This window comes from Capra hircus, chromosome 5, assembly GCF_001704415.2.
Source record: "Capra hircus breed San Clemente chromosome 5, ASM170441v1, whole genome shotgun sequence".
Classification (NCBI taxonomy): Eukaryota; Metazoa; Chordata; class Mammalia; order Artiodactyla; family Bovidae; genus Capra; species Capra hircus.
In genome coordinates this window covers 63,828,143-63,852,955 of record NC_030812.1, presented here as the reverse complement: position 1 = coordinate 63,852,955, position 24,813 = coordinate 63,828,143, and the positions used below count along the sequence as shown (strand labels likewise).

The 24,813-nt window shown below is 38.7% G+C and overlaps 1 protein-coding gene across 1 annotated transcript in view; it reads right to left on the bottom strand.

Moving 5' to 3' along the window:
* Nucleotides 1–17,815, bottom strand: part of UTP20 (UTP20, small subunit processome component) — an 86,922-nt gene extending 69,107 nt beyond the window's left edge. The window contains exons 1-15 of the mRNA XM_005680513.3: nt 17,609–17,815; nt 16,688–16,768; nt 14,699–14,765; nt 14,454–14,586; nt 13,812–14,000; nt 12,887–12,968; nt 12,142–12,279; nt 11,522–11,677; nt 10,707–10,853; nt 10,488–10,622; nt 8,950–9,027; nt 7,037–7,215; nt 2,769–2,924; nt 2,536–2,624; nt 901–1,006 (exon numbers count right to left, since the gene is read on the bottom strand). Coding sequence (XP_005680570.2) covers nt 901–1,006; nt 2,536–2,624; nt 2,769–2,924; nt 7,037–7,215; nt 8,950–9,027; nt 10,488–10,622; nt 10,707–10,853; nt 11,522–11,677; nt 12,142–12,279; nt 12,887–12,968; nt 13,812–14,000; nt 14,454–14,586; nt 14,699–14,765; nt 16,688–16,768; nt 17,609–17,653 — 1,781 coding nt within the window. The 5' untranslated portion in view covers nt 17,654–17,815. The remainder of the gene's footprint in view (nt 1–900; nt 1,007–2,535; nt 2,625–2,768; nt 2,925–7,036; nt 7,216–8,949; nt 9,028–10,487; nt 10,623–10,706; nt 10,854–11,521; nt 11,678–12,141; nt 12,280–12,886; nt 12,969–13,811; nt 14,001–14,453; nt 14,587–14,698; nt 14,766–16,687; nt 16,769–17,608) is intronic.

The window sequence follows — 24,813 nt, the reverse complement described above, 5'->3', positions numbered from 1 at the left end:
CTAGTCAGGCACTTGCATGGAGCCCCAGCACTCACGTCTCCCCCAGGGCCCAGACATCCCCATGGCTTACTCCCTCACTGCTTCTGTGATTCTGCTCACATGTCCCCTTCTTCGTAAGGACTCCCCTAGTTAAAAATCCTATTGTTCCCAACCTCCAGACTCGCCCTATCCCAACTTTACTACTGTCCAACAGGCTACATATTTTAAAATATGCAGTTGTTTATTTTGTTTAGTGTATCTTCTTGCTAGTGTGTTAGCGCCATGAAAGCAGGGGATTTTGTGTCATATACTGTGTCTCCCAGTGCCTAGAATAGGGTCTGGTATATGAGAAAAGCAATAACTATTTATTGAATGAAGTAAATGAACAAATATATTTTTAAAAGCATGGAGATAAATTGGATTAGACTCCGGAAACGGAAGCAAACTACAAGATTTTCAAACGGCCTGATCTTTAGAAGGGGCACTAAACTGAATGGCTCTGAGTAATGGCCCTGTGTTACGACTCAAATAAAAATAAACTTAAGAGACCAAAAACTGAATTGTCTGGTATATAGTGAAGGACCACAGTGGAGTTTGCTAAATGTGTAAAGCTGAGAAAGATGGTGAAAGCAGCAGAACTGTATATGCTGGAACCACTGTGCAATGTCATGCGACTGACATTATCTACCCACAATACTCTGTTGTACTATAAATCTACATGCACAGTACAATACCTTGTACAAAGATGAATCATTTAAAGACTGTATCTGAAATGTTCTTATTTTAACTGAAGTATTTAAATCGATAATAAATTTGCTATGTGAATACAGCTCAGGTAAAAAATAGACCCAAGATTTCACAAACACAGACGCCTTTATATCTGATTCACCATTAAGCTGAATGGAAGGTACGTCTACTCACAACACTAAGTTCTTCACACGTTCCACAGGAACCAAACGAAGAAGTTCGGAAGATTCTTCCAAACCTAGCAGAGTATTTACAGCTTGACAAAGAACAAATAAGTTTCCTAAAGGCAGGAAAATAGGAGAGACCACATTATTTATTTCTTTGATACAATAACTATCATACAGTTCCTGAATTAAAGTGAATCTGTGCCTTCTGAAGGATTTTCTGTCAAATGTCAGAATATAACAGAAAGGAACTGAAAGAGGTTTCCAGTCTTTTACTTTCTTAAAAGAAAAATATATTCAGAAATAGAGTAAAAATGTATGTTTCCTTCAACTGAGATGAGAAAATTCAATGGTTCTACTGACTAGCATTATCAAAATTAGAACTTTTGAGGAGAACAGACTTAGACTTTCTAAAAGCTAAGAAATTATCTTTGTATAAAACTCAAGTTGATTTTATGACTCCAATTTGTAAGAAATCACACAATCCACTCCATTTATGTTAGTTAGATAATCATCTAATCCTAGATCAAAGGTTGGCAAACTATGACCCACAAGTCAGATTTTGTAGGTAGTCTGGTTTTATATGGGCAACAAAATGAGAATGCTTTTCCCATTTTTAAAAGGTTGTTTAAAACAACAAATAAACAGAATATGCCACAAAGACTGAAGACTGAACGTGGCCCACAAAAGCTAAAATCTTGACCGTGTGGCTACAAAAAAATGGCTGACCTCTGCTCTAGCCTTAGAACAAAGCTATCCAATAGAACTTTCTGCAACGGTAGAAATGCTCTATAAATGTGCCAATGTGTAGCCACAATCCCATATGGCAGTCACTAGCCACACGTGGCTACAGAGCACTGGAAATTCTCTAAACATGTCTGCTTAGTATCTAAACAGATACTAAACACAGAACCTAGTACATTAATATTTAAATGAGTGACTACCATATATACAGATTAGGAACAAAAAATACTGAGCTAGAATAAAACAAAATACCTTTTATTTTTTAATTGTAGCAAAATTTTAATACTTACCTTCTTTTAATCAAAATGCCTACTTTTAAACTGCTGTTATCAGGGAGTAGGGAGAGATGGACACGTATACAACACGAATGGTGTTTGGGACAGGGCAATCTTATTCTGCCTGGATGAGTCAAAGGCCTTCTTAGAGATACTGTGCTGGAGTTGCTTTGAAAGCTAGGAGTTCACTGAATGATGACAGACCCAGAAAGGACTCCAGGCAGAAGGGACACATACATAAGGGCAGCTGGAGGGGGTACAAGAGAGTGTCTTGCCCAGAATAAGTAAATGCTGGGGGACAAGTGTACACTGGGGCTGGACTGGGCATAGAAGACGCGAATAAGACACAAGCTGGTACTCAAAGTTGTATCTCATTTCTTTGACAGTAGTAGCATTCTGCTGCTTTACCTTTGGACTCAGGCAAATGTTCAGACCATCCTGACCTGGTCACCACATTACGAGGTGGTAATCTTGTAATTACATCTCAGCCTCTTTCTTCCCTATTTACACTCGGGGGGTTCTGCCAGAATATAATGCCGGTACTATTCTCTGGTACCCATGTGTTTACAGTTCCTCTGGGTGTGCCAGAAAGACAGACAAGAGAACAAATGGTGATTGTAACTGACCTTTTCCAAAGCTCCCTCTGTCAACAGTCATGAAGAGGGACTCAATGAAGCCGGTGACTAGTGGTGTCACCTTCTCCTTCTCCAGGGGCCTGTCCAAGAAGCGGAGAGAAAAAGGGAAACACTCAAACTGGCATGCAACAACTTTCTCATGAAACAGCAAAAAAATGACTACTAAATATTTTCATCAGTTTGCTAAAATACTTTTCACAATTAAACACAGTTGATTTTCTCACCTAATATGAGGTAACACGACAAGGGCCGCCCAAGAACATGAAAGGTAAGTAGTATCTTGATTCGGGGGTGACTGAATTATAGATAAAAGATGGTCCAACACCGAGATCTGTTCCTTTCCTCCCTTGGATTTCGTCGTCTTCTGCCTTATATAGGATCTGAGAGAAGAAAAGATGAATACTTAAAATAAGAAAAGGAGGTAATTGCTTTTGCCCTCTGAAGCTCGAAATAAAATTGGTTCCTCCACTGATACTATGTATAAAATAGACAACTAGGGAGAACCTACTGTATAGCATAAGGAACTCTACTCAGCACTCTGCAGTGACCTAATTAGGAAAGAAAACCAAAAAAGAGGGAATATATGTACACATACAGCTGATTCACTTTGCTGTACAGTAGAAACTAACAACACTGTGAAACTATACTTCAATTAATTTTTAAAAATTGGTTCCTTTCCATGTGTGGAGATTAGCAGGGAGGAGGGAATTGGTACTGATGGTTGAATACAAATAACTAAACAAATATGACTCATTCACTGATTTTCAGTGACAAGGTTTTTCAAACCCGTTGGTTCTGCTTTTTCTATTTTAATTTGCTTCATAACTTGCAAAGCAAGTCTCTTCCAGTTTTAGGTATTATTTCTGAATTTGAACTACTGATGGACAAGTGTTTAAGGTAATTTATTGTATGAACTGACTTCTTCCATCCCCCTCTTTCCTTTTTAACATGATAAAATGATTAAGGGGCTTCCCTGGTGGCTCAGACAGTATTAGAAGTTACTTCCTCTGCTGCTTTAATCTGGTAAGTGTTTACTCAATGATATTTTCTGACATGACACTCAGTTTTAGGTACCTGTTACTTTGGCAGTATTACTCTACCTCAGTCTCATTTCAAAGACAGAATCTAACAGAAAGAAAAGTCAAAGAAACAATAAATAAAATGATCTATTATAATTTATCCTTCCATGACCAGTCTGGTAAACTTGTTATGAAATTGAAGTAGAATATCAGGTTTTTATTCCTGTATCTTTTTATCTTTAAAGTTAATGAAAAAGTTGTACTCTGTTTTGTTTCATACTTATCAGGACACTGAATGCTTGGAAACTACAGTAGATAAAAATCAAGTTAATTTTATTGGTAATTTCTAAAAGTTGTTCTAGAACTTGTTTATACAGTCTTTCTAGTACTAACCATGACTCATAACCTGCAAGAAAACTTACAAACAAAAAAAAAATGAGATGATTTATAAAGGTAAGTCATTAGTTGCTATGTCATCCCCCTGCTTTATCACACCTGCCAATGAGCTCCTCTGATAAAATCCATAATTCTGACCTCATCCTGTAAGGCCCTGGGTGATTGACTCTTGTCTCCTCCTCTCACTTCCTCTACTTCCACTCTCTTCCTTTCTCGATGCTCTTTACCTGCACAGGCGTTCCTTTAGTTCCTCAAACATACACGCTTATTCCAATCCTACGGTCTTAGCAGGAACTCTCCTCTCTGTCTGGAAAACCTTTCACCCAGCCTTTCTCTGCCAGGCTGGATCCTTCTACCATTACAATTGGACCAAAAGTCCCCTCTCCAGACAGGACTAGTGCTGTTCTCTATCTACTCTCTCTCGACACCCTGTTTTATTTTTCCTTTATCACTATCTAAAATTATTCTATTTACCTGCCTCAAAAGCTTGCCCCACAGAGAGTGTCATCTCCTCCAAAGAAGCCCTTTTTCATTATTATATCCCAGTGCCTAGAACAGTACCTGATATGATAAGCATCTGTCAAATGACAGAATACATTTATCTTCGGAAGACTCTTTTCACATCTATTATCTTCTTTAATTTCCACTATAAATTTGTGGATGAAGTGTGACCAGAAATATTCAGACAAAGACAAGTTATTCTACAGGGTGACAGAAATTTTCTTAGTGATGGAAGTTTTCTTACAGAAAGAAAACACAGAATCTGTGGCACTTGCTTTAAGTTAATATGCTTCCATTTATTAGGAATGATAATTTCTATTTGAAAAATAGTAAGCAGAATCCTTTCAAATAACTACATAAACTTTGCTTTAACTTCCAAAGAGTATGTATCATTTTTAATAAAACTGAGAAAGTAATCCACAGCCCTTTTAACAATTCAAACAATGCAAAAGTGTATAATCTAAAAGCTAATAATCACATCTTTCTTCCTCTTACCATCCTTCTGACACAAATAAAGGTAACAGTTTTGTGTATCTTTAGGGAGTTGTCAAGTCTCTCCAAACTGACCTTCAGATTTAATATAATTCAGAACAAAATCCCAGCAAGGATTTTTTTGTAGACATAGGCAAGTTTCTTCTAAAATTTATACAGAAGAAAGGACCAGGAATAGATGAAGCAATTTTGAAAGTGAAGAACACAGTGGAAGGATATAAGATTTCCTGATTCATTTTACTGTAGTAATAAGACAGTGTGGCATCAGAGAAGAGACACATAGATCAATGGAACAGAAGAGACAGCCAGAAAGTCCCACACATTAATGTCCAGTTGATTTTTGACACAGATGCAAAAGTAGTTCAATGAGAAAGAATAGCCTTTTCAACAAATGTTGCCAGAGCAGTGGACATTTAGAGGCAAAAAAGGAAACTTGATCTAAACTTCACACCTTATAGAAAAATTAACTCAAAATGGATCATGGACTTAAATGTAAAACATAAAATAATAAGACTTTAAGAAAAATAGGAGGAAATACTTGAGAACTATAGCTAGGAAAAAAGTTCTTAGACTCGACATCAAAAGCATTATCCATAAAAGGAAAAGTTGATAAACTGGACCTCATCAAAATTTAAAACTTCTGATCTGTGAAAAATCTTAAGTGAAGGAAGATAAGCTACAGACTGGGAGAAAATACTTACAAAGCAGGTGGAAGGATTTACATCAGAGTATATAAAGCATTCTTGAAACTCAACAATAAAGAAACAATCAAGTTAGAAAATGGATCAAGGAAATGAACATATATTTCACTAAAGACGATATGCAGCTGGCAAATAAGCAAATCAACATCCTCAGCCACTAGGGAAATGCAAATTAAAACCACCATAAGATATCACTACATCCTATCGGACTGGCAAAACCAAAAAATTAGTGATAATATCAAATGCTGGTGAGGATGCAGAGAAACTGGATCACCTATACTGCTGGTGGGAATATAAAACCGCACTACCATTCTGCAAAACTACTTGACAGCTTATCAACCTGAACATGCCCTTATCACATCATCCAACAAGTCTGCTTTTAGGGATTTATCTCAGAGAAATGGAAAGCTATGTACATGAATGTTAATAAGAGCATTATTCATAATAGCCAAAAACTAGGAATGGCATAAATATCTTTCAACAAGTGAATGACTGAACAGACTGCTCCATCCATTACCTTGGAATACTACTCAGGAACAACACACAAAAAAATGTTCAAAAAATAACGGGTTACTGATGCACAAAACTTAGATAGGTCTCAAGGGAATTATGTTGTGTGGAAAAGTCAATCTCCAACGCTGTACAGTATAATTTCATGTATATAATATTCTTGAAATGACAAAAGTGTAAAAACAGAGTGTAAGATTAGTAGTTGCCAAGAGTTAGGGTTGGAATGCAGAGCCGCAGGGTGACTGTGGCTACTGAAAGTAGCATCAGAGATCCTTGCAGTGAGGGAACAGCTCTGTATCTCGACTCTGGTGGTGGCTGTGAATAGACATGATAAACCTGCACAAAACTATATATCCATGTACATTTACACACACAGATGAGTGATGTAAAACTGGTAAATCTGAATAAGGTTGGTGGATTGTACTGATGTCAATTTTCTGGCTGTGATATTGAAATAAGTTTATGTAAGATGTTGCCACTGCGGGGAAACTACAGGAAAGGTATATGGAACCTCTCTGTTCTGTTTATTATGACCACACATGAATATATAATCGTTTTAAAATAAAAGGTTAAGAAAATTAATAGTGACTTCTTTCTTCCACTTACCATCTTCCTGAAGTTAACAACTTAACCTGTTTTTGTACCATTCCACATGTGTTCCTATGCTTATATATACTTTAGATTCTAACTTTACAATATGTGATGGTATTAGATGTACTCTCCTACAACTTATTTTTTTTCATGTAACAATATATCAGAGACATTTTTCCAGTTAATACATGTAGATCTTCAGTTTTTACAATATTCTGAATGCATTATTTTTAAATGGGTAACCCTACCGAGAATATAAGAAATTGGGATTTTAGAACTTACCCCACCGTCTGCTGGGAGAAAAGCAGAGGGTACTTCTCAATCGCCATGGAGCCAGCGGTGGGAGGTGCTGCTTTGTTAAGAATGAGCTTGGCCAAAATGGCCAGAGCTTCATCTCTGACTGCAGCATCATTCGTCAGGAAGCAATTCTCAATATACAAGAGAAAGCTGGGTAGGAAAAGCTAAAAATAAAAAAGGAAATCACACTTATTAACAGATGTAAATTTCAGAACATCTAATGAAGAGAATATCCTAACACTTCCACAAAGAAAAAGAGATTATAAACAAAGATACCAGATCTCTCCACAGGAGCAAAGGAGGCAAGAAGACAATGGAGCAAGGCCTGAAAAACTGAGGAAGAACCCAAAATGCTATACCTGGGGTACTGGCAGTGTAGAGTGAGGAGACACGACACTTTCAGACGGACTAAAGCTCAAAATCTTACTACCGTTCACCTTTTCTCAGGAACCTCTGGAGAACGTGTTTCATCAAAATAAGAAAGTAAACTACAATGTAAGAATGCAAGCTATAGCAAGAGAAAGACATGGGACCCAGGAAATAGGCAAGTCCCAGTATGGCATCTGTGCAGTGGGCAGAGAAAGCAACCCGTTCAGAGTTAAACGGCTCTGGGAAGACTGTCTCCAGAAGAGGAAAGATCTGTTAAATGATCTGCTAGTTTGCTGTGTGAAAGGCATTCTACGAGGCTGCTGGAAGGCTCGCTGACAAACAATTTTAAAGAAGCAATTTCCAGTTTTTAAAAAAATGAGGCAACTGGAAAAAAGATGAAAGGGTATACAAAAAAGGAAATGTAAATATAAAATACTCCTTGCTTAAAAGAAGTACTGAATATGACCTCAACCAAAATTTGTGATGTTAACTCTCTACTGAGAAGAGTCGTATAAAAGAAAAAGAATCCATCTACTCAGGAGGAAGCCTACAGATGAGGACTCAAATTAATGTCAAGGAAAAGCAGTATATTCAGATGATTTAAAAATATAAAGTAAATATTAGAAAAAAAATAGCTAAAATAAAATCATTAGGTGTGCTTGTTACTGGTAAGGAAGATGGGGGTGGGAATTAGTAACTGTTTTTTAGCCCTGTGTGACCTTTCAAACTACATGCATAGGATACTCTGATAAAAATAAATTATTTTTAAAAAAAGACCAAAAGGAACAGAGACGGAAAAGATGCAGCTGCCAAGAAAATGAGAGGGCTATAAAGGGTCCTCACTGGGCAGGAAAGAACAGAGCTAGGACATGTCTAAAGAAGTGGTGTTTTTGTTTTTGTTTTTTTTTTGAGACAACCAAAAATATATATTATTAAAGACTAAAGGGGAAAACGAGTGAAGAGATAGATTTCTATGCAGTACATAGTAGGATCACCAGTTTTAAGGAGTGGCAAATGTTCGATGGGGGTGAGGGGGAAAGATAAACTCAGGATTTGACGACACATTGTTTTATAACTTCCTAAGTGAAGAGTGTAAGTGTTTGTCGCTCAGTTGTGTCCAACTCTTTGTGACCCCAAGGACTATAGCAAGCCAGGCTCTTCTGTCCGTGGGATTCTCCAGGCTACTAGAGTGGGTAGCCATTCCCTTCTCCAGGGGATCTTCCCAACCCAGGGACTGAACACAGGCCTTCCACACAGCAGGTAGATTCTTTACCTTCTAGGCCACCACTACAGGCTATAACTTCCTAACAGATTACTAAAACCAAATTGGTTACCTATTATAACTGAAAATGCTTAGCATGTGGAATAAAGTTTCACATGTGACCTAGAACTGGAATATAATTGCTTCAAAAAAAAGAATTAAAAACATCATATCCTTTTCCTTTCAAAACACAAAAATCACAGGATTTTTTAAATTGATTGTTTTCATCATGACAGAGTCAAATCCAAGACTTAATAATCTCACTCACCTGCTCAAACTGCTTCATACCAAACATGACTTCTGAAAAATCCAAAATTAAGCGTCTTTCAAAGTTGCTTTCAAAAATCTGTGGCAAAGAATACTAATGTAAGTACAAAGAGTACTCTCCCATTCCTGAAAATAAAAACATCCCAAATCTTCAAGGCCCTCTAGCTTGCAAGGAGGAAGTAGTGGGATGCTCAATACAAGTTAAAGTAGTCATGGGAAGCAAGAAGAACTGGACTGCTGAATCTGTCACTGCCAGGTGTGAGCCCAGGCACTGGGCCCCCCTCCACAGGAAAGGAACTACTCAAGTAAAGGAATGGTGGGCACACTCCCAGCAGCATTCTATGTGCTCAGCCTTCTCCAAAGGGACTTACAGATTCGAAGGGCACTGTACTTCCAGCGATTAACACAGGTGCTCTGCCTAAGACCTGCTCATTCTTTCCCAGCTACACAGAAACATAAAAGGGCAAGCAACACTTTATACCTTCTTTGTAACTTTACACTGCTGCCCTACAAAGAACCTAACTGATTTTTACTTTCAGTCCCACCTCCCTCCAATTCATCTTCTTAACTCACTAAGATGCCAATCTCATTCATTTCCCCGTTTATCGTTTTTTCAGGACCGTCCACTACTTGCAGAGGGAAAAAATCCAACCTAATTTTTCAAAGCCAAGCAGAGCCTTAGTGATATATATCACACTTCCTGTGCCCACGGCCCATACATTTTTGAACACATCTTTGTTCTTCTCTCTCCTAGAGTTTTTAATTCCTTCTCTGACTGGCAGACTGATATTTAACCTTTAAGGACTATCCAAAATATAAATCCGTTGAAAAGCGTTTACTGTTCCACAATCCCAGATAGAATTAACCTTTAAGTTTCACTTCAGTCGCTCAGTCGTGTCCAACTCTTTGCGACCCCATGAACTGCGGCACGCCAGGCCTCCCTGTCCATCACCAACTCCCAGAGTTCAATGTGACACAAATGCTGACAGACTGATTCAACAGATTTTAACTATATACTACCAAGACGCTCAGAGGTTAAAGCATCTATCTGCCTGCCATGCAGGAGACCTGGGTTCGAACCCTGGGTTGGGAAGATCCCCTGGAGAAGGAAATGGCAACCCACTCCAGTATTCTTGCCTGGAGAATCCCATGGACAGAGGAGCCTGGTGGGCTACAGCTCACGGGGTCGCAAAGAGTCGGACATGACTGAGCGACTTCACTTTCACCAAGACACCACCTCCCTGACAAAAAAATCACAGGCAAAAAAAAACACAAAAAACTGTCCATCCTATCATATCTAGTCCATAGCCTTCACTTGGTTAAGTAAATATTTGGTCAGGTGAATATTTGCTGAGCAGATTTAGCTTTTATCACATTTGTTTTATTTCCAATACAGCATGTGATTCACATTTCCTTAACAAGATTATAAATTCCCTGAAGGCAGAGCCTTTGCCAGGCTTCACTGGTATTCCCCTAAAGGCTTACTCAGTGCTAAACATAATATTAACTACTCGATTAATATTTGCTTAAGTAAATTACTTTTTCTATGGTTTCTCTAATGAGGGTCTCTGGCAAGGAAACATTTTCGCCTAGGATCAAAGCAGAAACTACATCCAAGAGTGTCTCCCGGCAAGATGCAGAGAGATGGGCTGTTTGTAATGTTTGCGACAAGACCTATAAAACAAAAGGGAAAACAATGAACACTTAGCAGTCAGCTTCTAACAAACATGCTATAAGCAAACTAAGTTGGGAACTTACTTTACAAACATCTACAGGTTTGGTTATCTTTGATCCATTTCCATGTTTTACAAGTATCAGGTATGTTTCTAACAACCTTTTAATCTGTTCAGAACTTTCACCACAGTTAGTTTCGGTTACTTTTGTATGTAGGTCCAGGAGTGATTCCTGCAAATGAAGAATTTAAGAGAGAAAAACTATCAACTATCAAACTCATCTGTTAATGAAAATATTATGTGAAGCCACTCAAATTTTCACACTCTTTTGCTTTGAAAGAAAAAGACACCTTTACTGGGAGTCACTAATGATAACCATGACTGTTACTCCCATCCAAGTACTAACCAGGGCTGACCCTGCTTAGCTTCTGAGATCAGATGAGATTGGGTGAGTTCAGGGTGGTGTGGCCACAGACATAACCAACAACGTTTCTGAGTGCACTGTTTCAAGTTCTTAACAAGTATTTCCTCACCATCCTCACAGGTAGAGAATACTATTACTCTTAGTTACCAGATGAAAAGAATGAGGACTAGACACTTAAATGACTTTCCCAAGTCACAGGAGCAGTAAGTGACAAAGCCAGCATGCAAAGAGGCCATCTGGCTCCGAAGCCTGCGCTCTTAACCACTATGCTCTATTGCATGCATCTCAAGATATTGAAAGCAAGTAGAAGTATCAGTACAGGGGGTAGAGGGAAGGAAAATCCTAGAAAGTGTGTAAAATTATGGTAACAACAATTATAGAATATAATCTCCAGCAGCAATCCGCTGAGCTAAGAACAACAGCAATCAACTCCTGGACTCCTAGTTACACACAAATACTTAAAAACCACAACTCACTTGCAAACATTCAAAGAATATTCCAAAATGTTCCTTGTAGATATAGAGTGCAGTGGATTTGACCATGTTTTTGAGTGTTTCTCCAACTAAAATCCATGGAAGTTGAGCTTCTGTTTCTGTAACTGGTCCGAGCTTTTGCAAAATTAGCTTTATTGCCTGTGGAAATCCAAGAGTCATGAAAATGAATGTGTACACTCTTAGTCTCAAGTACTACACTGTTACTCTTGATTATTCTCCACTCTGATCAAGCTATCTTAAAATCTGATTCAGGATAATCAAGGATATGACAGTTTTGGTGGTTAAATGTGTCCCAAAACAATTTCAAAACTAGGATTAGGAATTTTATCATACAACTGCCCACCCCCCCGTCAACCTCACTCACTGATCAATTTTCTTACCTTCCAGCATGCAGGATGAAAAAGAGAGCAGTGATTTTTTACATGAGAAATACCTAATAATCCAGGGCCTATATTAGGTAAGCACTGCTTTTAAAGCCCTAATGCTCCCCAAATGTTTTCTATTTATTCTACGTAATCCTCTCTCTGAATCACCTGTGGATCTCATCCATTTCCTTTTTAATCCTTTTCACAAAGACTCAAGAACTCCTCTAGCTTATTTACCTTCTCTGTGCAAGAGTGAAACATATTTCTAACTCCTTTGCACATTTCAAATAGCAACTGTCCAACGCCTTCTGCTTTTTCTGGATGTTCATCAAGATCAAGAAACATTAAATTGAAAAGTGCATTTTTATCAGAAACCTAAAACACAAAATGCAAATGGAAAACTGCATTTACAACATAAACATATCCAAAAGAAGAATTATTATTTGCTATTCTACAGATTTATATTTAAATGTAATAAGGAAAAAAATTCTGAAAAGAAGAGACACTTGCAATGATTTCAAACTACTGCGAGAGTACAATAACATTTTTAATGTTACACAGAAGTGATTAATTCATTGGTATAATATGAAGGTATGTACCAAGAAAAACTATATAAGCAACATTCTGAGTATGAAAGAAATTTAATAGCAATGATTTTATTATAAAAACAAAAACAAATGACACTATACAACCAGTTGCTTACAGGAAACTATTATAAAAATCCCTGTTAATCTCACTGCTCATGTACAGACTGACGTGAATCAGAGAATGTATATACGCCATATAATAATAAAAGAAACAACCAAATTATTTCACATTAGTAAGCAAAAACAACAATGAGATAACCTCAAAACAGTAACTGGTTTCCATTTTTATATATATATATGTCAGTCCATAATAACCATATTACAAAAGATATCGCCTTCTGTTCATCAGATTCTTGAGGATTAATGAGCAATAAACATATAATTATCAAACTAACCTTTCTCATCAAAAAAGTAAAGCTTTCAGCAGCAAAATTTCTTATATGTAGCTTTTTATGAGCCAGAAGTGTACTATACATGCTATAAATGAGAAAATAAGATATTTAATTAATCATTTTAATAAAGATGCATTAATAGTACATGTCAATTATGTTCTTAACACTATGCAAGGAATGCAAGGAAGGTATAATAAAATAAGCAGTTTAAAATCTCATTTGATTACATGACACTCACATGTCAAATGGAAGATTGAAGGTAACAGACATAAAAATTCTAGGACTGGCTGTTGTCAGTATTAGCAAAAACTGCCTGGACTTCCCTGGCGGAGTAATGGATAAAGAATCTGCCTGCCAAAGTAGGGAACATGGGTTCGATTTCTGATCCGGGAAGATTCCATGTGCTATGGAGCAACTGAGCCCCTGTGCCGCAACTCCTGAAGCCCATGCACCTACAGCCTGGGCTCCACGCACTGAAACTAGACAGCAGCGCCTGTTTGCCACAACTGGAGAAAGCTTGTGTGCAATAACAAAGAGCCAGCGTAGCCAAAAACTAAAAAAATAAAAACCTCCCTTGACCAAAAGATAAAAACTTCACACAACTTAAACGCTAAGAACTATCACTGTAGAAGAGGATCACTCTTCTGAGGGGCTTCGAGCACACAGTTGTTTCCACAGAGGAAATCTTTTGTTCGACAAGTGCATATTGCTTTTGCTCTCAAAGTGATACAGATGGGGAGCAGGACTGACTGCAGAAGGGCATGAGAAATCTTTTGGAGATGAGGGAAACATTCTTAAACTGGATTGTGGTGATCGTTGCATAACTTTATAAATTTACTAAATAGCACTGAATTATATACAAAATAAAATTTTAAAGCTAAAAAAAAAGAGGAAAAAAAGAAAAATGTGTATGAGAGAAAAGGGTTACCTGTATATATTGGACATGTCTTTCACCATCAGTCTCCAAAGGTACTTGTACAGGTATGACAGAGAGGTGAAAGCCCACTCTAACAACTCCGTGTCCTGAGTCTCCAGGATTGAGGTGATGGTCAGAAAAAAATCCTGAAAATGGGGATAGAAGTCTGTCTGCAGATCTCGTGCCAACTGTACAACCAAACTGGATGAAAAAAATAAAGAAGGTAACTGATTCTGAGACATGAAGATTAAAAACCAAACACTACAAATCTAGTTCACAAATGATAACCAATCGCCTATGATGAAAAGGTTAATTGAACCTTCTAAACCAAGTCTCAAAAGAAGTATAAAATTTTTCATGTTTTAAGAGTTGAGCAAAGAAATCAGGCTAGAGCAAGAAGATACACTATCACAAGTTACGGTCAATCGTTCCAAAACTGTCAAAAATCAGGTTCTTATAAAAGTAGAGAAAGCAAAAGAGTACATATCCTTAAGATTCTGCTTTACAGTAATATACCAATATTTTAATCTAACAACAACAAAGGTAAATCCTTCCTTCTACATTACAAACACTAGATCTAAAGCACATGTAGCTATAAAGCAACCTTTCTTAAAATTCAGATAAATGTCACCTTTCTCTCATCATGCTACTTACTCCAAAAGGGGCTGATAGGCGTAACTGTTCTTGATTTGCAGATGAGTCTTCAAACTCTGAACTATCTCATTTTGATGGTATACCAGCTGATTGAATGACTGGCATTTGTCAATAACCTCTTTGTAAAATTTCCCTGGGTAGAGGAAAAAAAAAATTCTACTTTTCCATCACACCACTCTTTAGCTGTTTTGATCATATTCAGTGCAAATGACAGGTGAATAAAATAGAAAAAAAACAGAAAATACCAAAGTGTTCCGTCAGGTTCAATTCTCTCCACTTCAGCAGACCCTCAAAAAAGTAGGTTTCAACTTCCTGCCAAGATTAAAGCAGTCCATCAATCAGACAACTCAAAGAAAAACTATAATCAAGGTAAATAAGAATAAAGATACATTAATATTTTAAGACAATGATGATAGACAACAGTTGAAAAAAATCCTTAGTTTTTTTTTTTTTAGAAAAGGGCATTAACTAACACACCTTAAAAAGCAATCAGGGATACAATACGGGCAGCAAATTTAAACATATGCAGTAGTCACATTTTTTAAAAAAATTTATTTTTTTCACAATTTTAAGCCAGGAAAAATGTTGACTCTTACAGTTCTTTCATTCTGCTTTTGGAAAAATGAATTGCTACACTATTACAGAGAAGTAATCTGGCATTTCTATTAAAATTAAAAACAGGTATGTCCTTTAACCCAGTGATTCCATTTTTGGAGATTTTCTTATAAAATTTGTGATTTTATAAGTATAAAGATGTTCATTCAGCTTTATTGTGGGGGGCGGGTAATAGAAAAAAGCCTAAATATCCAACAATAGGAAAATGGTTGGCATATACCTCATGGTCTACACATAATAAGATATACCATGTGTCAAAAATTATATCTATTACTGAATTAGAAGGATGTTGACAGTATTCTTTCAAAGTGAGAAAAGCAGGTTTTATAGGGAGGAATATGGTAGGAACCAATTTTTCTTAAGAGGAAAAAAAGAAAACCTCTTTAAGTGTTTGTACATATTTATATGAAACTAAAGTTCTTACTTAGATGACTACCAAATCATCAAAAATGGTTGCCCTGACTCCAGTTGTGCTCTTTCCTCCACATTAAAGCCAAAGAGATCTAAAACTTACACTTGGATCATGTCACACACTCCCCTGCCTTATAATCCTAGAATGATTTCCCATAGTTTCAGGATAAATTCAAACTTAGCTGGATATGAAGGTTTTCATGGTCCTTAATTATCCCTTCAGCATTATCTTCCACCAGCTACCCCTTTCACCCATTCACAGTTACCATCAACACAAACATCCCACATCCAATTATAAGCATACCAAAATGCTCTGCAGGTTCTTGAATGTGACATGCCCTCCTTAGCCTCTATTCCTTTATAAAGGTTTCTTCCTCAGCCTGAATCAGCCTTTCCTGCTTTCTTTGCCATGCTAAAACCCGCAGAAACAAGACTCAATTCATGTAACACTTGTCTACTTAATCTTTTTTGATACCTCACTTTACACCCCTAAAGAATCTTGGTTAGGCTCCCTTCACTGTGAGCTCTCAAAGGATTATGTGCCTACCTAGATAACATCACTTAGCTGAATTCACATATTACAGACAAGGCATTCAAAGTGACAGTGAGCAGAGCCTGACTAGAGTCAAGTGAAAAGCTGTAAAAACTGAGGTTGAATCCCAAGTTGATGCATGTTATAAAAATTATGGCAGAGAAATGATGCAGTGATATTTGAATAGAGTTATGGCTGAATTATAGCATGGTCAGAAACGTAAAAAAGTTATATGGTCAAGCCCCCCGTTTTTTAAATAAAGGAGGAAACTAAGCCCCAGTAAAGTAACTTGCTCAAAATCTCTTTAAAACTGTAGTTTCAGGAATACAGATCTGCAGCGGGGCTCAGAATGCACAAGGGAAGGAAGAGACTGGAGTCAGAGGCCACCTGAGAATCCAGTCAATTTTCTAACATCATCCAATAGAACTTTTGCAATGATGAAAATGTTCCATATCTGCATTTGGTCAACATGGTAGCAACTGGCCACATATAGCTACTGAGCACTAGAATTTTTTATTTAATTCTATCTAATCTGTCAAGTGTGGCTACTGTTTGAGACAGCACAGGTCTAATGCATTTCAGGTTCATAAAAGAATGGCTTGAGAAATAATTCAAGTCTCAGACTGAAAAACCAACTATGAGTACTTGAAGATCAGCTAATTTAACATTCTCTTACCTCCTCATAGCTTGCAGTTCTATCAATCCGGTGAATAATGTCGATATTCACATTCCCCAGTCGCTCAGCAAATGTAAGAAACTGAAGGGGAGGAGTATATTTAAAAAACATTATCATTTTATACGTTTCACATCTTGAATATCTGTTTTAGTGCTATATAATCATGTTGACAATTTCCTTGTGAAAGTATAAAGTTTAAAGCTTCCATACGCCACCTCATGTTCTATCATTAGAAATGATGATAAGCTTTACTTTCAATTTCAGACTTGTATTTTAATCAATCATAAAATGTATAACTGAGTTTTACAACTATAAGTAGACATCACTGATGAATCACAAAAGACAACTTTAAACAAACTGAATGAGCGTTAAACAAATGCACTGCACTACTATAGGAAGAAAATGAAATATTTCTATATTTGCAAAATGTGTAAAACCAAATTCCCATGCTAAACTGTGCTAAAAGACAGCAATGTGGCCTCGCTAGATCTACTGCTAGGTTTCATTCATACCCTACTGCAAGCACAGAATCTGGCGAAGTCGTTTCACCAACTGTATTTTTAAATATACACAGACCTACGGTTGTGGAGTAACAAAGAAACCCTCTAGAAACAAACAGAAAGGGGTGCTATCAGCCAGAAGCTGTAAGTCACTTACCTCCGCCACCGACCCGCCTCCCCAATTCGATTTTCAACGACAAAAGAGCAAAAAAAAAAAAAAAAATCCTAACCGGTTAGTCTGTGATACTGAATTGGTTGTCTGGAGTTCCGGCTTCCTTCCCCATCCCATTATTTATTACGCTAGGAGAAAGGAAAGCTCGTTTGCCAGAGCCTCCGGACAAGAGACTCCCGCTCGGTCCGGAGCACGGTACTCCTAGAATCCCGCTCAGAATCAGGCCCACCGGCAAGTTCCCTCGCTCACCCGGTACGTGTTCTCGGTCTTGTGGGAAACCGGCTTTGGCTTCATGGCTGCAGAGGGGCAGCGGCCCGCGAAGATCTCGGGAAGGGTCGAAGGGATGCTACAGGCTGTAGAGAAAGAAAACTGGTTCACACACGGGATCCCACGTAAGTAGACTATCTCACGTGCGGCTCGAGTTAGTGGGAGCCGCCATGTTGGAAACCGGGAGGAGCCTAGGTGCATCACGTGAACGGAAGTAGCGGACGGAGCAGGAGCGCCAGTCCCCAGAGCCTTCTGGGAACGGCGGAGTGTCTGAGTGAATAGGTGGGTGTGGAAGTTTATCAGCTGTCTTGAGTGAAGGTTTATAAGAGAAATGTGCGTATCGTAAAAGAAAACACGCCCGTCGTCATTAACAGCTGACCATCACTAACCCTCACTATGTGCCCTACACCAAGCAAAGTTCTTTACCTTCATGGTTTCACAGTAAAGCGCATTGTGACCGTTCAGTTCAGTTCAGTCGCTCAGCCGAGTCCGACTCCTCGCGACCCCGTGATGATTCGAAATGATGTACATATTTTTAAGTCTCTTCGGCTTACGAAGAAAGCAAGGATTAGCAACTGATAAGTGGCAGTCTGGCAGAGGTCACTCAGCTTCAAAGTCTGATATTCTTAACCTGCCTGCCAACGCAGGAGATGTAAGAGACGCGGATTCAATCCCTGGGTTGGGAAGATCGCCTGGAGAAGGGCATGGCAACCTACTCCAGTATTCTTGCCTGAAGAATGAGATGGACAGAGAAGTCTGCTGCTACTGCTAAGTCGCTTCAGTCGTGTCCGACTCTGTGCGACCCCAGAGATAGCAGCGCACCAGGCTCCCCCGTCCCTGGGATTCTCCAGGCAAGAACACTGGAGTGGGTTGCCATTTCCTTCTCCAATGCATGAAAGTGAAAAGTGAAAGTGAAGTCGCTCAGTCATGTCTGACTCCTCGCGATCCCCTGGACCGCAGCCCACCGGGCTCCTCCGTCCATGGAAGTTTCCAGGCAAGAGTATTGGAGTGGGGTGCCACTGCCTTCTCCCACAGAGAAGTCTGGAGGGCTACTAGTCTGTAGGGTCGCAAAGAGTTGGACAGAACTGAAGCGACTTAGCACACACACATCGCACAGTAACTCATGGTTTCATGCACAACCAATTAGCTTTTTGTTATTTTCTTACCAGTTTTATGTCCTGTTGTTAAACATAATTATATGAACGTGTGTGTGTGTGTGTGTGTGTGTGTGAGAGAGAGAGAGAAAGAGAGAGAGAGAGAGAGAGAGAGAGAGAGAGAGAGAGAGAGAGAGAGAGAGAGAGAGGTTTTTTCACTTCATTCAGTATTTCTGGAGAGTCTGCTATGGCCCGTGCTCTGTTCTATTTGAACTGTGGTGTTGGAGAAGACTCTTGAGAGTCCCTTGGATTGCAAGGAGCTCAAAACAGTCAATCCTAAAGGAAATCAACCCTGAATATTCATTGGAGCTGAAGCTTAGATACTCTGGCCACCTGATGCAAAGAACTGACTCAGAAAAGACCCTGATTCTGGGAAAGATTGAAGGCAGGAGGAGAATGGAACAGCAGAGGATGAGATGGTTGGATAGCATGCCTACTGGGTGGACATACCTTTGAGCAAGCTCAGGGAGTTGGTAGTGGACAGGGGAGTTGGTGATGGACAGGGAAGCCTGGTGTGCTGGAATCCATGGGGTAGCAAAGAGTCAGACACAACTGAGCTGAACTGAATAATATTACTATTAATAATAATTTTGTTTGGAAATGTTTATTCTGGTGTGCTTACATTGTAAATACCCAAGGAGAGATATTCAGTAGACAAACTGAATATATTCCTGCTTAGTCATGTATGGATGTGAGAGTTGGACTGTGAAGAAAGCTGAGTGCCGAAGAATTGATGCTTTTGAACTGCGGTGTTGGAGAAGACTCTTGAGAGTCCCTTGGACTGCAAGGAGATCCAACCAGTCCTTTCAAAATGAGATCAGTCCTGGGTGTTCTTTGGAAGGAATGATGCTAAAGCTGAAATTCCAGTACTTTGGCCACCTCATGCAAAGAATTGACTCATTGGAAAAGACTTGATGCTGGGAGGGATTGGGGGCAAGAGGAGAAGGGGATGACAGAGAATGAGATGGCTGGATGGCATCACCGACTCAATGGACATGAGTTTGAGTGAACTCCGGGAGTTGGTGATGGACAGGGAGGCCTGGCATGCTGCAATTCATGGAGTCGCAAAGAGTCGGACACGACTGAGCGACTGAACTGAACTGAATGCTCAGTGTAGAGGTCAGGGCTGGAGGTGTGACTTAAATACACTTAACTGAAAGTGTGAAGTTATTTAAAACCATGGAACTGAATAAGATGATTTAGGGAGAGAGTGATGTAAAGGAGAAGGGAGAAGAGAAGAGAACCCAAGTTGAGCAATAGAATGCTCCAACATTTAGCAGCAGCCAGAAGGGTGACAGGAAAGAGAGTCATTGACAGAAACAGACTAGTCCTGGCCTAGAAGCAGAGCCAGTCACCAACTGTAGTGAAAACAGGAGAGAGAAGTAGCTGCTGGATCCGACAAGGTTATGGTCACTGGTGACTTTGAGAAGTACTGTCCAGTGTGGAGGAAAGGAAGGAAAGGAAGTGAGTGAAATATGTATGGTGAAGAAATAAAGTCGATATTGTACTTTTATATTGTTATTGATATTACATGTTTTCCCATGTTGTCACAGGGTTGTAAAAAATAATTTTTAATGTCTCCATAACATGTATGAGACTTTAAAAAAAAGTTTTTATAGGAGTATACTTGATTTACAATGTTGCATTAGTTTCAGGTGAGTAACAAAGTGAATCAGTTCTATACATACTCACTCTTTAAAATTCTTTCCCTCTATAGTCAATTACTTCCCTAGTGGCTCAGAGGTTAAAGCGTCTGCCTCCAATGTGGGAGACCCGGGTTCGATCCCTGATTGGGGAAGATCCCCTGGAGAAGGAAATGGTAACCCACTCCAGTATTCTTGCCTGGAGAATCCCATGGATGGAGAAGCCTGGTAAGCTACAGTCCATGGGGTCGAAAAGAGTCGGACACAACTGAGCGACTTCACCTGCACCTTCACCTTGATAGTCAATTACAGAGTATTGAGTAGAGTTTCCTGTGCTATTGAGTTTTAGTTTTTAATAATAAAATATAGAAGCAGCCAATGTTTGGCTGTCTTCCAGTAGGCTAATTGACTTTTTTTTCTGTAGGTGGTTGTTCACTTTGCTGGATCACAGATTCTTTAAGGAAGTCTAAGAAAGTTGTAGATTTTCTCTTCAGAAAAATGCTAATAAGCTCATTCACACTAAAATGCATAGATGATTTCAAAGAGTTAGAAGTCTGCAGTTACCTGAGGGTAAAAGCCCATACTTTAAGCAGTGTTCCCAACCTATTCTTAAAATTATCCCCAGATAATTGTGTCCTTTTCCTTCTCTTATTTAGTTTTTGAAATGAAGTTAATGGGACAGTAAGGAGTAGAGAGAAACATGAAAATCAAAAAGCTGACACTTGCAAGTTGTATATTGCATTATTATTCCTTATATGATCCTTATATATTAGCAGCTCTGGTTGAACTGTTTATTAATACACCATAGTGTTTAAGAGCATAGATGCTAGAACCAGTTTACCTGGATTTCGTTGAATCCTAGCTCTGCCATTTATTCCTGGTGTGGTTTGGGGGAAAGTTACCCTCTCTGAGCATCAGTTCCTTCTATGTAAAATGGAGCTAACAAAAAGTACATACTTCATAGGGAGTGTTGTACAGAATTAAGAAGCTAATGGATGAAAAGTACCATAACTGCACAACCTTTCACAAGTTACCTAACCTACCTGAGACCCAACTTCCTGAACTATTAAAAAGAAGTGACATTAATAATGATACCATTTTTAAAAGGAATTGTATTGGCACAGAGGATGGAATAAATGTTTACTGAATGGATAAATGGTCTACTATCTTCTACTTGACAAGTTCCTTAAGGACAGAAATCATGTACTTTTTCAACTTTGTATCACTAGTGCATCCCCTGAACTTGAGGTTAATGAGTGTTTGTTGAATTAACAAAGTGTACATTTTGTTTAACCCTGCCAAACTCAAGAGTAATGTAACTTCCTACATTGAATATGGTTTGTGTCACAGGATTTTTAATATTTCTTCCAAAGCTGTTTCTTAGGTTCTATGGAATATCCAAAGCAGCCCTGAAAAGCACCACTGTTTACTTGGGAATCTGCTTTCCCCCAGCTATTGCCCTCTATGTCAATGTCTTCAATACCCAATGCCATCCTCTGTTCCCTTTTACCACAGTGGTTCTGCCTGCCCCATCCCTTCCAGCCAGTTCATTTAGACAAATTCTTTCATTTCTTCCTTCATAAGCTTGATTGGGAAGTCTTGGCAATTTTGCTCTTTAATCTTTGTTTCCTCAGTGCCCTCTAATTTAAAGCCCAGGGATTACAAAAGCACAAGGAGTTTGCCTAGCTACGTGAACCTCAGTTTAACTCATCCACAAATTAAGGGTAATACTAGTGCCCCTCATGGAGTTGTTCTGAAGAGTCAGTAACCTAATACTTTGGTTATCAAATTGTGGTCCCCAACCAGCAACATCAACTCTGTATGGGAACTCGTTAGGTGTGAATTCTGAGGCTTCACCTCAAACCTGTGGAATCAGAAACTGGGGATGAGATATTTTTATTAAGTATTTGCTATTGTCATTATTTTATTCTCCTATCCATATCACCAGGGTAGGTTGTATTATCCTCACTTTAAAAATAGGGGATCTGAAGCTCAGAGGACTTCTAAGCAGTGGAAGGATTTGAATTTGGGTCTTACAGTGGTTTTTTTTTTTTTTACTGCCCCATTTTTTTAAAACTTTTTACTTTATATTGGAATATAGTTGAGTAACAATGCTGTGTTACTTTCTGTACAGCAGAGTGATTGAGCTATACCTATACATGTGTCTATTCTTTCTCAAATTCTTTTGCCATTTACCTGGTTGTGTGGTGCTGAGCAGAGTTCCCTGTACTATACAGTAGGTTCTTGTTTTCTATTTTAAATATAGCTGTGCTGCCCCACATCTTAAGAGTGTGAACTAGGAGGGACAGACTTAAAGAAATAAATGCATGGATATCATGGTGGACATTTGTAGATTTCTTGACAGTGTGTGTTCTTTCTTCTTCTGGAAACAACATCCTGATTTTCCTTTCAGGACTCACTCTTCCCTCATTCTCAGTATCTGAAGTTCAGACTAGACACCTAGGAGGGCCTGTGTCCTAAGAAGTATTTCTTTGACCAACTAACTGGTTCAGAGGTGAGTATGTGTCCTAAACTGGACCAAGGGCCCTATCTGGAAGTTTCATTAGAGCTGTTGGGAAAGAGGTGCTTCTTTTTCTTGGATTTTGCAAGATGATAGTAGCCTTAAGCTGTTGGTGGCCATTGTGTGACTTCATGGAGAAGTCCACCTGAGAATGAGTTCTGTGCAAAGTAAATGAGAGAGGGAGAGAGAGAGAGAGACAGGGAGAAGGGGTGAAGGAGGGAAGGAGATTAAGATGAGCCAATGGATCCCTCTATCCAGTTCTTGGTCTTTTCAGTTGCCCTAGTTCATAGGTTCCCTCTTTGTGTGCTTAAGTCAATTTTAATTGGGTTCTGTCACTTTCACCCAGTTCAGTTCAGTTTAGTTCAGTCGCTCAGTCATGTCTGACTCTTTGCGACCCCATGAATCGCAGCACGCCAAGCCTCCCTGTCCATCACCAACTCCCGGAGTTCACTCAGATTCACATCCATCGAGTCAGTGATGCCATCCAGCCATCTCATCCTCTGTCGGCCCCTTCTCCTCCTGCCCCCAATCCCTCCCAGCATCAAAGTCTTTTCCAATGAGTCAGTTCTTTGCATGAGGTGGCCACAGTACTGGAGTTTCAGCTTTAGCATCACTCCTTCCAAAGAACACCCAGGGCTGATCTCCTTCAGAATGGACTGGTTGGATCTCCTTGCAGTCCAAGGGACTCTCAAGAGTCTTCTCCAACACCACAGTTCAAAAGCATCACACTTAACACATCTGATTTAAACTTTTAATGTTGCTGATAAATAAGACTGGAAACTTAAGCCTTCCTCTCAATGCAAATGTTTATATGGTGAATCAGAGTCAAAAAAAAAAAAAAGACAAAATCTTGAAAAATAGGAATCAGTGATAGACTGGAAAGAATATCAGACCAGGAGTCATAAAACCTGGTTTCTAATCCTGGGAGGTTCACTCAGCTGTGTGACTTTGTAAAATTAATGCTGCTCTGAAAGAAGTAATGTATACATATGTGCTTTGAATGTTCCATTGAGGTCAAATAATTATTAGAGTTTCTCCTTAAACTTCTTACATGTTTACAATGGTACATTTTCAGTTAATTTAGTGGTGGAGGTAGAGAAGGAGATGCTTCTCAGTTTCTTATGTACCACTCTTTGATCTGGGTGGTAGAATACTTTAAAGATACATTTAAAAATACATCTTAAGAGAATGGAAAGGCAAGTCACAAACTTTATTTTTAAAAATAAAATATTTTTATTTTATAAACATATATCTGATAAAATATCTGAAAAATATTTTTAAAACATATATCTGATAAAAGATGTGTATCCAAAATGTGCAGAGAACTCTTATAATTCAGAAATGAACTGAGTTTAAAAATGGGTAAAAGATGTGAACAGACACCTCACCAAAGAACTTATACAGATAGAAAATAAGTGAATAAAAGATGTTCAACATCATAAGTCATTAGACAGTTGCCTAGATGTTAGATTGACTAAACTGTAAAACAGAGGTCTCCAGCCTCCATACCACAGACCAGTACCAGTCTGTAGCCTGTTAGGAATGGGACCACACAACAGGAAGTGAGTGGTTGTCTTCCACGAAACCAGTCCCTGGTGCCCAAAAGGTTGGGGACTACTGCTCTAAAATATTGGCAACACTAAATCCTGGGGAGGAGCAACACAAACTCTCATTCATTGATGGTGGGAATACACAATGGTACAGCCACTTTGGAAGACAGTTACCTGTTTTTTGTAAAGCTAAACATAGGCTTATCATATGATCCACCTGTCACTCTCCTAGGTATTTATCTAAATGAATTGGAAATTTATGTCCACACAGAAACCTGCATATGGATGTTTATAACAGCTTTACTCATAATTGCCAAAA